We start from the raw sequence: 16,498 nt of genomic DNA, 5'->3' as shown, positions 1-16,498 counted from the left end.
ACTATGTACTAAACACATACACACATTCACTCACACATAGTAGAACTCCAAACAAGATAAGAAATGGACATATCTTGTAATGATTTGTTATTACATTGTTATTATTACAGCAGGCCATAGGGGGCGCCAGGTAGCCTAATGGTTAAGAGTGTTGGGCCAGTAACCGAAATGTCACTGGTTTGAATCCCTGAGCCGACTAGGTTAAAAATCTGACAATGTGCCCTTGGGCAAGGCACTAAACCCTAATTTCTCCTGTAAGTCGCTCTGGATAAGAGTGTCTGCTAAATTACTTTTAACATTGTGTTGTAAGAGAAAGGAGAAAGAAAAAGTAGTCGAAGCAGGTGATCACTGAAATGTTTATTAATGGCTGTCAACAGAGACGGAGATACACACAGACATCGAATAAGAGAATTCACTCATACTGTACATCCCCCTCAAAGTCAAGGAGATTTCAATGAAAACTCATACATCCATATTTTACTGACATAAAGCTTCAAATAAACTAAACTGGATATGAGTGTCTGCTAAATTACTAAAATGTAAAACATAAATGAGACATTAAGACAGAAAGAAACAGCAGAAAAAAATAGAGGCTTCAAGTTGACATAAATATGTAAGAAATTACAGAGAACAAAGTGAAGAGGACTATGGTCACTGATGGTGCTAGGAAATTCAACAAAACAATCAAATAAACTCACTATTCTCTTTTCTGGTCAAACAAAAACCTCAAAACCCAAACTTTGTAACTATCAGTCCATCTCAAACATTACTAAAGACAACCTCCACTTCTACAGTAAACACCACACTGCTATACATTTTCAAACATCTGGAAAACCGATTTCTCTTACAGGCCTACACTTGTAATAGCCCAAATATAAATTGCACTTAACTACAGATCTAGGATTAGATTACCCAACCCTAACCATTATGAGGATTAGAACAATATCTGACCCTAGACCTGTGTTTAATAGCAACTTCTACATCTTCATAGCCTACTCTATTGCCTAGTAACAGATTTGGAAGTAATGGCTTGGTGATTTGAGGGGGCTTTTGTAATTGAACGTGTCCAGAGGAGAATACGTATTCTGATTGGTGCTTTTCTGCAGGGGGAGGGTGAAGGCAGGGTGTGTTTTGCGTGTCTTGGTCTTGGTCCGGTCGGAGGTCGGGGGGACTCCTTTGGTCTGAGGGGAGGTGGGGGTTCTGGTTGGTCTGGAGTTGGGGACCGTGGGGGCTGATTTGGCCACTTCAGAAGACCCAGTCCTTTTTGTTTGGGGGCTCAGATAGATCTGCATAGTCACTAAGTGAAGAGGTGAAATGAGGGGTAAAGGTTGAGGGTGAAAGTAGGGGACGAAGTGAGGTATGATAGTGTGAGCAGATGGTGAGGGGTTGAGTTGGTGAAGTGTTGGGGTGTGAGGAGGTGGTCAAGGGTTGAAGTGTTGAGGTGGGAGGAAAAGGTGTGGATGTGTCGTGGAGAGGGAAGGGAAGAGAAGTCATGATGATACATGGTGAGAAAATGAGAGACAAGGATAAAACAAGTGTTCAAATACAGTGCTTACTTGTACTTTAGAAACCAGAAGATGTATTTGCCACAGATTAGATTTGAGCTTTTAGTAGATATTATTCCATAAACTTGACAAACTTGACAGACGTTGTCTCTTCTGAGATAGATAATGCATGGGATCAGTAACAGGTGGTGGAGAAAACAGTCATAGTATGTAGAACTCAGTGGAGGCCGCTGAGGGAGGACGGCTCAAAGTAATGGCTGGAATGAAGTCAATGGAATGGAATCAACACCATGGAAACCATATGCTTGATAGCATTCCATTGACTCCATTCAAGCCATTACTAGGAGAGCTAGACTAAGACATATCCAGTTGAAGTTAAGAATGTTATTCCAGGAGGTTGGACTGAGGCCTACCTTTACAGTGCGTCACACGCCTCGACCCTGTAGAAAACAAACACAGAAACAGAGAGCAGGTCACTCGATGTGGGAGTTATAGTAGCCACTCTAACCATTTGTCAGTGGTGTAAATTACTTAAGTAAAAGTACTTTAAAGTACTAGTTAAGTCGTTTTTGGGGGTATCTGTACTTTACTATTTATATATTTATTTTTGTCAACTTTTACTTCACTACATTCCTAAAGAAAATAATTTACTTTTTCTCCATACATTTCCCCTGACACCCAAAAGTACATTACATTTTCAATGCTTAGCAGGAGAGGAAAATGGTCCAATTCATGCACTTATCAAGAGAACATCCCTGGTCATCCCTACTGCCTCTGATCTGGAGGACTCACTAAACAGAGAACATCCCTGGTCATCCCTACTGCCTCTGATCTGGCGGACTCACTAAACAGAGAACATCCCTGGTCATCCCTACTGCCTCTGATCTGGCGGACTCACTAAACACAAATGCTTCATTTGTAAATGACGTCTGACCGTTGGAGTGTTCCCCTGGCTATACGTAAATAAAAAAACAAGAAAATTGTGCTGTCTGGTTTTCTTAATATAAAGAATTTGAAATTCTTTTTTACTTTTAATACTTAAGTATATATTAGCAATTACATTTACTTTTGATACTTAAGTATATTTAAAACCAAATACTTTTACTCAAGTAATATTTTACTGGGTGACTTTCACTTTTACCTAGTAATGACTGTAATTTTCTATTAAGGTATCTTTACTTTTACTCAAGTATGACATTTGGGTACTTTTTCCACCACTGCCATTTATCAATGGTATGTTTCAGTAGGGTCAATCTAACCAACAGCTTGTTTCCCATTTCATTAACCTTAAATAAAGGTTAAATCATTTTTTTATTAAACCTGGCCATTACTCTACGCAAGCCCTGTTGTCCATCTTAGTGCTGCTCCCTGCTAGTGGACGGTAGACATTAAATCAATGTCTTACCTACACTGGCTGCAGGCTCCTTGGTTTTGCTGCAAGCAGAGAGTGAGGAAGGAGAAGTTAGGCCCCATCCCACAAGCATGGGAATGATTCTCAATCTCACACTCGTCTAGATCAAGGATGGACAACTCCAGTCCACGAGGGCCACAGTTCTGATGCTTGTAGTTTTTACACCAGGTTTCCCAGACACATATATAAACCAGATTGACGAACAAGGATGGAAACCAGCAGACCTTCAAGGACCAGAGTTGTGACTCCTGCTCTAGAGATGTATTTGAAACTACGTAAAGGCCTTATAGACTCAGTACAGAACAGTTATAGCCACGGGAAGATGTTTGGGCATGGGGCTGCCGCTAATGCAGGACTTATAAACAGTGCACTACTGTTGTGAGAAATCCCAACAAAAATGTGATTTGTTTCAGGGCATGCTACAGCCCCTGTATCACCCTTACTTTCCGTGGCTATGTTCAGAACACATTTAAACACCCCTTCCCTCTTACTGACACAGACGTCTAAGTTCCAGTGCAGTATATGCCTACTAACCTACCTATCGCCTTTCTTACTGCCGGGGGCCACTGTTGATCCTGAGGGGCCAGGTCGGGGGCCTGGCCGAGTCTTAGAGGTACAGTCCTTCAGACTGCCTGCTGAACTCTTCACACCACTGAGGGAGAAGGGGGGGGGGACGTTAGAGAGAGTGGGACAACAGCAAGTGTATGATTAATTTGTTGAAATGTATCTAGCTAGAGTAACAGTAGAGGTTTAGTAATCATACTGTACCTCTCTGTGTTTGCAGGTGACTGTTAGTGATTGTGTACTGTACCTCTTGGCTGATGCTCCTGGTAAGGGACTGTAGTTCCGTGCGGTGGAGGTAGAGGGCATTGTAGAGCTTGTGGAGCTTTTCTTCAGAGAGGCAAGGCTGTTCATTGATGGTCTGGATGGCAGGGCAAGAGACACAGGCCTAGCTGCTGGTGCATAGGGGAAATGTGGGTGAGGAGGGTGTGTGTGTGTGTGTGTAGCATTGCCTCAGAGCTATACAAAACATACTATACACATTTCTGAGCACCTCCAAGACGTAGGATACTGATGTACTAATGATTTTGTTACTTTAGACAGAAACAAAAGTAGGGTGGTTGGTCGTGAAGGATGGGCGGGTGTAATCAACGACTGTCTATCAATCCAAAGGTTGTGTGTTCGAGTCGTGTTGGGGACAACTGTAGCATTTTAGCTAACCCTTATTCTAAACCAAACCCAATTCACCTAACCTTTGTCTTAATTTTTTGAATTAACCTTTATTTAACTAGGCAAGTCAGTTAAGAACAAATTCTTATTTACAATGACAACCTAGGAACAGTAGGTTAGTTGCCTTGTTCAGGGGCAGAACGACAGATTTTTACCTTGTTAGCTCGGGGATTCGATCCAATTCTCCCCATAATTCTCCTTTGCTGTTATGAGGAAACAAGCAACTCGGTCTCAGAGAAAGACGCATAATACTATACATCCTCCAAGATCTATGTAAGTTACCTCATCCAATTCGTGCTATTGTACAACTGGGTAAGACGCATGATACTGTATTTCCTCTAAATTCATATGCGATTGTGTGACCCCTATTCCATTTATAATGTAACCTAACAATGTAACATACAGTATCATACTATTTATTTATTTTTTATTTCACCTTTATTTAACTAGGTAGGCTAGATGAGAACAAGTTCTCATTTACAACTGCGACCTGGCCAAGATAAAGCAAAGCAGTTCAACACATTGTCACGTTGTTCGTAATAATGATCGGACCAAGGCTCAGCGTGAGTATAGTTCCACATCTTTAATTACAAAGTGAAACTGGAAACAAATAATTAAACTTACAAAGACCCGTGACTACGTAGTGCTCAAACACACTAACACAAACAATATCCCATAACCCACAGGTGGAAAAAATGCTACTTAAGAATGATCCCCAATTAGAGACAACGATAACCAGCTGCCTCTAATTGGGAATCATACAAATCCCCGAGGTAGAAAATCAAACCTAGAACCCCACATAGAAAATATAAACTAGAACAAAAAACCCTAGTCACGCCCTGACCACCTCTACCATAGAAAATACAGGTTTTCTATGGTCAGGACGTGACAGTACCCCCCCAAAGGTGCGGACTCCGACCGCAAAGCCTGAAACAACAAGGGAGGGTTAGGGTGGGTGTCTAGTGGAGGTGGCGGCTCTGGTGCGGGGTGAAGTACCCGCTCATCCGCCAGCATCGGGGGCAGCTCTGGTGCGGGACGAAGTACCCGCTCATCCTGCGGATCCAGCCATGGACCTTGAAGTTCCGGACCTAGGACCGTCGTCGGAGGTTCCGGACCGTGGACCGTTGCCGGAGGCTCCGGACCGGGAACTGTCGCCGGAAGCTCCGGACCGGGAACTGTCGCCGGAAGCTCCGGACCGGGAACTGTCGCCGGAAGCTCTGGACCGGGAACTGTCGCCGGAAGCTCCGGACCGGGGATCATCGCAGGAAGCCTGGTGCGTGGGGCCGGTACTGGTGGTACCGGGCTGGTGACATGCACCTCAGGGCAAGCGCGGGAAGCAGGAACAGGACGCACCGGACTGGGAAAGCACACTTGAGGGAGAGTGCGAGGAGCAGGAACAGGACGCACTGGACAGTGGAAACGTACTGGAGACCTGGGTGCGTATTGCCGGCATCAATGGTACCGGTTGGATAACACACTTCGCACAGAAAGTGCATGGAGCGGCACAGGACGTACCGGGCTGTGGTAGCGCACTGAAGACACGGTACGTAGAACCAGCACACATTGTATCGGAACGTTGACACTCTTCACGCGTTGAGTACGAGGAGCTGGCACAGGACGTACTGGGTTGGGAAGGTGCACTGGAGACCTGGTGCGTATAGCCGGCATCAATTGTTCCGGAACTTTAACACACTTCTCAGGATGAGTACGGGGAGCTGACTCAGGTGGCACCAAACTGACAACACGTTCCTTTGGGCAAAATCCGTGCATCCTCCACCAACTCAACTACCCCCCATTTCTCTCTCCTCCAAATTCTCACTCTTCTCCCAGACTGGCTCTGGTTCACTCCTCGGCTCCGCCGACTGCTCCATGAGCCCCCCAAAAATGTTTTGTTGGGATTTCTGTGGCCTTCCTCCCTGACTTCGTCACTGTCCCTCCTTCGCTGCTTCCGCCTGCTTCCATGGCAGGCTCTTGTCTCCTGCCATTATGTCGTCCCAAGTCCAGGATGTTCTCTCCCTGATCTCCTCCAAAGACCAGGTTGCCATTACCTCCCGGGCACGCTGCTTGGTCCATAACCCACAGGTGGAAAAAATGCTACTTAAGTATGAAACCCAATTAGAGACAACGATAACCAGCTGCCTTTAATTGGGAATCATACAAATCACCAACATCGAAAATCAAACCTAGAACTCCACATAGAAAATATAAACTAGATCAAAAAACCCTAGTCACGCCCTGACCTACTCTTTCTATGGTCAGGACGTGACACACATACAACAACACAGAGTTACACATGGAATAAACAAACATACAGTCAATAATACAGTAGAAAAAAATATATATACAGTGTGTGCAAATGAGGTAGGATAAGGGAGGTAAGGCAATAAATAGGCCATGGTGGCGAAGTAATTACAATATAGCAATTAAGCACTGGAATGGTATATGTGCAGAAGATGAATGTACAAATAGAGATACTAGTGTCCAAAGAAGGGCCAGAAGTATACAGAATGGTGTCGTCTGCGTAGAGGTGGATCAGAGAATCACCAGCAGCAAGAGCGACATTATTGATGTATATAGAGAAGAGTCGGCCCGAGAATTGAACCCTGTGGCACCCCCATAGAGACTATATGGAGTGTCACAGAGTTACATACAGAATAATACAAAGATTCTCTGGTCTGATGAAACCAAGATTGAACTCTTTGGCCTAAATGCCAAGCGTCACGTCCGGAGGAAAGCTGGCACCATCCCTACGGTGAAGCATAGTGGCAGCATCATGCTGTGGGGATGTTTTTCAGTGGCAGGGACTGGTAGACTAGTCAGGATCGAGGGAAAGATGAACTGAATAAAGTACAGAGAGATCCTTGATGAAAACCTGCTCTAGAGCACTCAGGACCTCAGACTGGGGCGAAGGACAACAACTCTAAGCACACAGCCAAAACAACGCAGGAGTGGCTTCGGGACAAGTCTCTGAATGTCCTTGAGTGGCCCAGACTTGAACCCGATCAAACATCTTTGGAGAGACCTGAAAATAGCTGTGCAGAGATGCTCCTCATCTAACCTGACAGAGCTTGAGATGATCTGCAGAGAAGAAATGGGAGAAACTCCCCAAATAAAGGCTTGCCAAGCTTGTAGCGTCATACCCAAGAAGACTCGAGGCTGTAATCGCTGCAAAAAGGGTTTCAACAAAGTACTGAGTAAAGTGTCTGAATAGTTATGTAAATGTGATCTTTCTGTTTTTTATTTTAAATAAATGAGCAAAGATTTCTAAAAACCTGTTTTTGCTTTGTCATAATGAGGTATTGTGTGTAGATTGTTGAGGGAAAAAACTATTTGATACATTTTAGAATAAGGCTGTAACCTAACAAAATGTGGAAAAAGTCAAGGAGTCTGAATCATTTCCGATGGCCCTGTCTATACTGAACAAAAATATAAACGCAACATGTAAAGTGTTGGTCCCATGTTTCATGAGCTGAAAAAAAAGATCCCAAAAATTTTCCATATGCACAAAAAGCTTATTTTCCCAAATTTGGTGCAGAAATTTGGTTACATCCCTGTTAGTGAACATTTCTCCTTTGCCAAGATAATCCATCCACCTGACAGGTGTGGCATATCAAGAAGCTGATTAAACAGCATGATCATTATACAGATGCACCTTGTGCTGTGGACAATAAAAGGCCACTCCAAAATGTGCAGTTTTGTCACATAACACAATGCCACAGATTTCTCAAGTCTTGAGGGAGCGTGCAACTGGCTTGCTGACTGCAGGAATGTCCACTAGAGCATTTGCCAGATCATTTTATGTTAATTTCTCTACTATAAGCGACCTCCAACGCTGTTTTAGAGAATTTGGCAGTATGCCCAACCATGTAGCATTTACAAAAAATATAAACACAACATTCAACAATTCAAACGATTTTACTGAGTTACAGTTCATATAAGGAAGTCAGTCAATTGAAATAAATTCATTAAACCCTAGTCTATGGATTTCACATGATCAGGCAGGGGCCATCCATTGGGGAGCAAGGCCTAGCCAATCAGAATTTGTTTTTCCCCACAAGATGGCTTTCTTACAAACAGAAATACTCAGCTGTCCGGGTGGCTGGTCTCAGACGATTGTAAATAAGAGTAGAATATCTTTCTAAACACTTCTACATTAATGTGGATGCTAAAATAATTATGGCTAATCATGAATTAATCATGAATAAGGATGAGTGAGAAAGTTACAGAGCGTCAAAGATCATACTCCCAAGACATGCTAACCTCCTCTGTTATTGGTAATGTTGAAATGTTAGCATGTCTTGGGAGTATGATCTTTGACGCTCTGTAACTTTCTCACTCATCCTTATTCACGATTCATTAAGGATGACCAGTAATCATGGTAGCATCTACATTCATGTAGATGTCTTCAGAAACACATTCTATTCTGATTTATAGTAAAAGTGAATCCAAAATGACACAATACATGACTTACTAAGTGGGCACAAAATAATCCTAAACACAACCAAAACAAACTGCAAATACATCCAACAAGTTTGTAGAGTCACGAGCTTGATGTAGTCATTGTGTGCTAGGAATATGGGACCAAATACTAAACTTTTTAAATTTGAAATTTTTTACCCATTTTTCTCCCCAATTTCGTGGTATGCAATTGTTAGTAGCCAGTATCTTGTCTCATCGCTACAACTCCCGTACGGGCTCGGAAGAGACGAAGGTTGAAAGTCATGCGTCCTCCGATACACAACCCAACCAAGCCGCACTGCTTCTTAACACAGCCCGCATCCAACCCGGAAGCCAGCCGCACCAATGTGTCGGAGGAAACACCGTGCACCTGGCAACCTTGGTTAGAGCGCACTGCGCCCGGCCACAGGAGTCGCTGGTGCGCGATGAGACAAGGATATCCCTACCGGCGGACCTCCCGGTCACGGCTGGTTACGACAGAGCCTGGGTGCGAACCCAGGGTCTCTGGTGGTACAGCGCCATTAACTACTGCGCCACCCGGGAGGCCTCAAATACTAAACTTTTGACTACTTTCTTTATAAAGAATCCTTAGGGGTGTCAATCATTTTGACTCCTACCATTTTGAGGGGAAAAAAAGATTACTTGTTAAACATAATCTCTTTCTCTGAGCAATTGCATTAGTATTAAATAATAATATTTCCCAAATTCTTTTTGCATACAATATAGCTCATTATTTGAATTATTTATTTTATACAGTCATTATTGCTCATCTTTATCGAGGGTGTCAATCATTTCGGACCCCACTATGTGTGTGTACCTTTCTCAGCAGGTCCTTTCTTGGCGTTGGTGGCCTGGTGTTCCTCTGAGATGTTGAGTCTCTTGAGGACGTCTGCCAGGGCCATCTTCAGAAGCTGGATCTCATCATCCTGCATCTGCATCCGCTGCTCCAGGTACGTCAGGCGGTCTGCTACATCTATCCCGCTCGCTGCAGAGCTGCGGTCATCTGGGGAGCACAACCACACACAGAGTTAGCCCACTGAGCTAAAGCCACTGCTCCAGGTATGTCAGGCGGTCTGCTACATCTATCCCGCTCGCTGCAGAGCTGCGGTCATCTGGGGAGCACAACCACACACAGAGTTAGCCCACTGAGCTAAAGCCACTGCTCCAGGTATGTCAGGCGGTCTGCTACATCTATCCCGCTCGCTGCAGAGCTGCGGTCATCTGGGGAGCACAACCACACACAGAGTTAGCCCACTGAGCTAAAGCCACTGCTCCAGGTATGTCAGGCGGTCTGCTACATCTATCCCGCTCGCTGCAGAGCTGCGGTCATCTGGGGAGCACAACCACACACAGAGTTAGCCCACTGAGCTAAAGCCACTGCTCCAGGTATGTCAGGCGGTCTGCTACATCTATCCCGCTCGCTGCAGAGCTGCGGTCATCTGGGGAGCACAACCACACACAGAGTTAGCCCACTGAGCTAAAGCCACTGCTTCAGGTACGTCAGATGGTCCACTATATCCATCCCGCATGCCACCAAGCTACGGTAACATAGACAGCTAAAGGCTTTTGTACCCAACCAGCGCCACTAACACTGTCTTAGTCCACTGAGCTAAAGCCACTGGCCATTGGGCAATTCAAGACCATGTTAACACACACACACACACACACACACACACAGAGTTACTTATGCTTCCAGGTGATTGATATAGACTCAAATAGACTGTGAATAGAGTCACAGATTCATTAAAGAAGACTGAACAGAGTCACAGACTCAAACAGACTGAATATTCACACAGATTCATCAAACAGACTGACCAGTCACAGACTCAAACATAATTCTTCACATATCACACAGACACCTTACATTTTATAGACATAAAAGCTGAAACAAACAATAGCACATGCACTATAATTCACATATAACAAACACCACACACGCCACAGACAACAGACACACACATCACTCGGATAAAAACCAAGAGACAATTTTCTATAAATTACATCAATAGGAGGAACACTCCTAATAAATTGCATCATTTTGTATATATAAAAAATAAATAAATACAAAACGATATGAAAATACGACCACAGAGATCAAATGAAATACATCTGCTACTACAAAAACCAAGACAATAGGCGCCATCCGTGTCCTTTTAGTAGACTCTAATCCTTATGAGAGTGATGCTCGTAAGTGCCTGGTGTAATGGTAAAGATCAGAAGCTGTCGAATACCTTTGGAAACCCTGTCTAGTGAGGAGATGTCATAAAGATTCCTCATACTGGGTAACCCTTCCTCCACTCTAGAACTCCTCCTCCTCCTCTCTTCCACTGTCTGACAGACAATATCTTCCTCCATCCTAGTGATTGCCAGCTCTCTCTCTCGCTCTCTCTTTGTGTTCCACTGGCTGGTGTTCTCATCTCCACTGTTCCATCCTCTGTTCCAGTTCTGTCACACAGTAGAACACACACAGAGCTCTTCTCCCTTCCTCTCCGCTCCAACCAGCCTCACACCAAGATCACAAAATGTATATCACAACAACTGTCCTCTCCTCTCTTCCTGTCCTGTTTTCCTCTGTAACAGCATCAAATCCAGGTCACAAAGACTGAGTCCATGGTGAGATTATGAAACATTATTAAGGGTTTTTTCTCTCGGTCTCTCCTTTATCACGCTCCCTCTCTCTCTGGGTAGTGTCTGCTGTTGTGGGGCATGCTGATGTTTACAACATTGCTTCAAGCCTTGATCTGAGATTGCGTGTGCATGTGTGTGTGTGTGTAGGGGTGTGTGTTAGTGTTTGATCATGCCTATACACTCCTATCCTCTCCAATTTGGCCTAAAGTGAGGGGTTTGGTGTGTGTGTGTGTGTGTGTGTGTTATACAATAGCACAATGATAATCCCTCAGACTGAGCCTCTTTGGCACGAGAAACCCCACCCCCACCCTGATTAACCTTCTGTCAGACTGACAGACAGAAAGAGGAAGTGATAGAGGGAGAGGTGGGCAGAAAGAGAGAGAGAAAGGAGGAGAGGAAGAGGTGGACAGAAAGAGAGAGGAGGAGAGGAAGAGCGAGAGAGAGACAGAAAGAGGAGAGGAAGAGAGACAGAAAGAGGAGGAGAGGAAGAGAGAGAGAGAGAGAGAGAGACAGAAAGAGGAGGAGAGGAAGAATGAGAGAGAGACAGAAAGAGGAGGAGAGGAAGAGAGAGAGAGAGACAGAAAGAGGAGGAGAGGAAGAGAGAGAGAAAGAGGGGGAGAGGAAAAGAGAGAGAGACAGAAAGAGGAGGAGAGGAAGAGAGAGATAGAGAGACAGAAAGAGGAGGAGAGGAAGAGAGAGATAGAGACAGAAAGAGGAGAGGAAGAGAGAGAGAGAGAGACAGAAAGAGAGAGAAAGAGGGGGAGAGGAAAAGAGAGAGAGACAGAAAGAGGAGGAGAGGAAGAGAGAGATAGAGAGACAGAAAGAGGAGGAGAGGAAGAGAGAGATAGAGAGACAGAAAGAGGAGGAGAGGAAGAGAGAGAGACAGAAAGAAAGAAGAGGAGAGGAAGAATGAGAGAGAGACAGGAGGAGGAGAGGAAGAGAGAGAGAGACAGAAAGAGGAGAGGAAGAGAGAGAGAGAGAGACAGAAAGAGAGAGAAAATAATACAGATGGAGAGAGAGAGAGTTAGACACAAATAGAGATGTAAAGTAAGAACAGAGAGAGCGAGAGACAGGTTGCATGGCCTTGTATTGTTCTCCTGTAAGAAGCTTGTCCAGCTCATTGATCATCCACTCTTCCAGTCTTTTATTTACAATAGTGCAGGCCACTGACTGATGGAGGCTGAACGTGACACACAACACATGTTAATACACCAGCAGTGACTGACAAACTATGCCAAGTGTCAACACATCTCATTTATTTAGGAGAGTGAATATGTGAGGATATACCATAGCACTTAGCGAACACAGGTTATTTTAGGCATAGTCTATATGCAGATAAGTGTAGTCTGCTATATTTGGCATTGTGACCCAGTGTACTCTCTGATTTAGTGTTTCTCTTCCTGTTTTTGGCTGTGACATCAGGCCTGTGCCACCTCCAGAAACCTAATGTGGGATTGGGATTAGAATAGCCTGTAATCCCAGCCCTGGAAAAGGGAATTAGTAGCACCCAGCTCAAATCTCTATTGCTGCACTAACTCAACTATACAAACCACAAACCCAGCCTTCACACAAGCACAGCCTACAAACACACGCACAGCCTACACACATACGCACACACACACACGCACGCACACACACGCACACACACACACACACACACGCACAGCCTACACACATACGCACACACACACACGCACGCACACACACACACACACACACACACACACACATGAGCAGCCTTCACACACACACACACACACACACACACACACATGAGCAGCCTTCACACACACACACACACACACACACACACACACGTGAGCAGCCTATACACACGCGCGCAGCCTATACACAAGCGCGCAGCCTACACACACATACACACACGCGTGCAGCCTTCTCACACACACGCACAGCCTACAAACACAAGCACAGCCTACACACACGCGCACAGCCTTCACACACACGCGCACAGCCTTCACACACACGCGCACAGCCTTCACACACACGCGCACAGCCTTCACACACACGCGCACAGCCTTCACACACACGCGCACAGCCTTCACACACACGCACACACGAGCAGCCTATGCTCACACGAGCAGCCTATGCACACACGCGCAGCCTACGCACACATACCCGCAGCATATACACACACACACACACACACATGCGCGCAGCCTTCACACACGCGCGCAGCATTCACACAAACGCGCGCAGCATTCACACACACGCGCGCAGCATTCACACACACGCGCGCAGCATTCACACACACGCGCGCAGCATTCACACACACGCGCGCAGCATACACACACACGCGCGCAGCATTCACACACACGCGCGCGCGCGCAGCATTCACACACACGCGCGCAGCCTACACACACACGCGCAGCCTACACACAACACACACACGCGCACACAACACACACACGCGCAGCCTACACACACACGCGCAGCCTACACACACACACACACGTGCAGCCTACACACACACACACACACACACACACAGCCTACACACACACACACACACAGCCTACACACACACACACAGCCTACACACACACACACACAGCCTACACACACACACACACACACACACACACACACACACACACACACGCACAGCCTACACACACACACACACACAGCCTACACACACGCACAGCCTACACACACGCACAGCCTACACACACACACACACACAGCCTACACACACACACACACACACACGCACAGCCTACACATACGCACAGCCTACACACACGCACAGCCTACACACACGCACAGCCTACACACACGCACAGCCTACACACACGCACAGCCTACACACACGCACAGCCTGCACACACACACAGCCTACACACACACACACACACACACACACACACACACACACACACGCACAGCCCACACACACACACACACAGCCTACTCACACACACACGCACGCACAGCCTACACACACACACACACACGCTCAAGCTAACAGGATTATGTAATAGAACCACACTACACAACATAGAAACAACCCCCCAAAAAACATTTAGAAAACCATAGGCCTATAGCAATTATGTTGATGTAGAGGGCAGTAATTTGGTATTCTCCTTTCCAAGGTGGTGTGCTTTGAGAATGGACATGTGTCTATTCATATCCCAAATTCACCACACAAACCCTCTGACAGACACCAATACGCCCCCATCACACAATCAGGCCCCCAAATACTAGAGGTAAAGTGACACTTTGTAGCGATTGGAATTGCCCCCTCCCCCTAAAAAATTATGTATGTTCAGAGGAATCTTCCCTTTCATCACTTTACCTATATGAATTGTACCCCACCCCGCCATCCCCCACACATACAGTACCGGTCATGAAGTCTGTGTCTGGAGCCAGCAGGGAGTCATGGTGGTAGGTCTCCCTAAGAGAGGGCCTCCTCAGTCCCATCTCCTCCATCCCCAACCCCTGGTCCACCAACTCCTCCATGGGACTGTCCTCCATCGACGTCCCAGACGCCATGCCTACCCACCTCTGTGTGTGCGAGTGTGTGAGGGTGTGATCCTACAAAAGGGTTGCTTACACTCCTCCTCTTCCACTAAGCTCAGTCAATCACCTTCCCTTATCCGCTCCCCTCCCTCCCTCTTTCATCCCTGCTTCCAGAGCCATAGAGGAGAGTAGATGGAGCCTAGAGGGAGATGGGTGGGAAGATGATGTCATTAAGAAGAGATTAAAAGGCCCTGGTAAGCCATCTCAAGCCCTCAGCCAAGAACGACAGGACAGTGGAGTGATGGAATAGGGGGAGGAAGGTAGAGGGGTGGAGTGCTGGAAGGGAGAGAGGGGGGGGAAGAGGTGAAAGGGCACTTTTCAGCTTCCACCAGAGATGTGGGCAGGGGTTGCTATGGCTACCTGGGTTTGTGTAACAACTCTCAGAGCCAAAGTGAGAATAGTTAACACACAATTCATATTCCTCAACAAAGATGTATTGGTCTTGTACAGATACTGAACTGCTGATGTTTTCAAAATATGTATCCATCCACCCACACTAAAGCAAAGTGCTTGCATCAGACTGCCAGCTGGTCGGGCTGTTGCATCGTAGGGCTGATAAGCTACAGAAGATTAGGAGGAAAACTTGATTCATTAATTAAAGGCATCACAGGGACAATAAGCTGACCATGTTAATTATAATTATGGGGAAGGCAGCTCCGGATAAAAGTTACCCACTGATCTACGATCAGCTCAGATCAACCCTCCCCAATCCTATCCTTAATCATTAGGGTGGAAACACTCAAACATACCTGAGCTGATCTGAGCTGATCGTAGATCAGTAAGTATATCCTACTATGCAGAAACGGAAGAGTTGAACAACAGATGAAAGGGCATTAAGGGTACAGCAAGGGCCTCACAAATAAGACCTAGAGTAAGCTTCTTCCTTTGTCTATTTTGCACTTTACTAGATTGGTATTCAAGCAGATGGTCTGCCATCCCAAGTGTGCTGCACTGCACAGTATCAGTATGTTTGCACTGCCCACTGCTGATGCAGCGTAGTTAGTTTCAGCTAGTATTGCACACACACACACACACGTAGTGGCATCACCTTCCTTCCATAAGACCTGTGATACCACCGGTACCGGTCACCCTCATAACTACGTAACTGTCCCCCATAGAAGCCACCCAGCCTTTCCTATTCTAATAGCAGGCCTACAGTACTGATGGCAGTGCTTTCTGGGTGCTCGAGGCCTACAGTACTGATGGCAGTGCATTGTGGGTGCTCGAGGCCTACAGTACTGATGGGAGTGGATTGTGGGTGCTCGAGGCCTACAGTACTGATGGGAGTGGATTGTGGGTGCTCGAGGCCTACAGTACTGATGGGAGTGCATTGTGGGTGCTCGAGGCCTACAGTACTGATGGGAGTGGATTGTGGGTGCTCGAGGCCTACAGTACTGATGGGAGTGCATTGTGGGTGCTCGAGGCCTACAGTACTGATGGGAGTGCATTGTGGGTGCTCGAGGCCTACAGTACTGATGGGAGTGCATTGTGGGTGCTCGAGGCCTACAGTACTGATGGGAGTGCATTGTGGGTGCTCGAGGCCTACAGTACTGATGGGAGTGGATTGTGGGTGCTCGCGGCCTACAGTACTGATGGGAGTACATTGTGGGTGCTCGAGGCCTACAGTACTGATGGGAGTGAGGATTGCTGGTGCGTTATGCCAAGACATTAGGTTTATGAGCTGGGTGCTACTCAGAAACAGACTGGCCGTAGGGCAGTTCAGGCA

General features: G+C 46.1%; 1 protein-coding gene across 8 annotated transcripts; it reads right to left on the bottom strand.

Moving 5' to 3' along the window:
- Positions 1-338: 338 nt before the first annotated feature.
- On the bottom strand, positions 339-14,766 carry LOC110522453 (echinoderm microtubule-associated protein-like 1). 8 transcript variants are annotated; one of them, XR_016495442.1, is made up of 7 exons: positions 9,422-9,640; positions 3,728-3,872; positions 3,455-3,568; positions 2,911-2,939; positions 1,919-1,945; positions 1,557-1,658; positions 339-1,297 (listed from the first exon to the last, which is right to left on the bottom strand). XR_016495442.1 is itself a non-coding variant. In XM_036976071.2 (7 exons), exons 1-7 carry the CDS (start codon positions 14,743-14,745, stop codon positions 1,005-1,007), a joined length of 945 nt encoding a protein of 314 aa, XP_036831966.1. In that variant the 5' UTR covers positions 14,746-14,766; the 3' UTR covers positions 345-1,004. The 8 variants fall into 8 exon arrangements, 4 of the variants coding, with proteins under 4 accessions (XP_090089225.1, XP_090089224.1, XP_036831966.1 ...); XR_016495444.1 differs by having other exon boundaries at positions 3,728-3,869; XR_016495445.1 differs by having other exon boundaries at positions 339-1,286; positions 3,728-3,869.
- Positions 14,767-16,498: the final 1,732 nt, after the last annotated feature.

This window comes from Oncorhynchus mykiss, chromosome 4, assembly GCF_057628025.1.
Source record: "Oncorhynchus mykiss isolate SJ-2025 chromosome 4, ASM5762802v1, whole genome shotgun sequence".
NCBI classification, from domain to species: Eukaryota; Metazoa; Chordata; class Actinopteri; order Salmoniformes; family Salmonidae; genus Oncorhynchus; species Oncorhynchus mykiss.
The sequence above is the reverse complement of the archived record's forward strand: the minus strand, read 5'-3'. Positions and strand labels throughout refer to the sequence as shown.

What these genes read in the sequence shown, in the direction of transcription:
- LOC110522453 (XM_036976071.2), bottom strand. Translation starts at nt 14,745, where the DNA reads ATGGCGTCTGGGACGTCGATGGAGGACAGTCCCATGGAGGAGTTGGTG. An exon ending in AGACACAGACTTCATGACCG is followed by an intron (nt 9,608 to 14,594) that starts GTACTGTATGTG and finishes TGTGCTCCCCAG; the next exon opens with ATGACCGCAGCTCTGCAGCG. An exon ending in GGAGCCTGCAGCCAGTGTAG is followed by an intron (nt 1,946 to 2,910) that starts GTAAGACATTGA and finishes TGTTTTCTACAG; the next exon opens with GGTCGAGGCGTGTGACGCAC.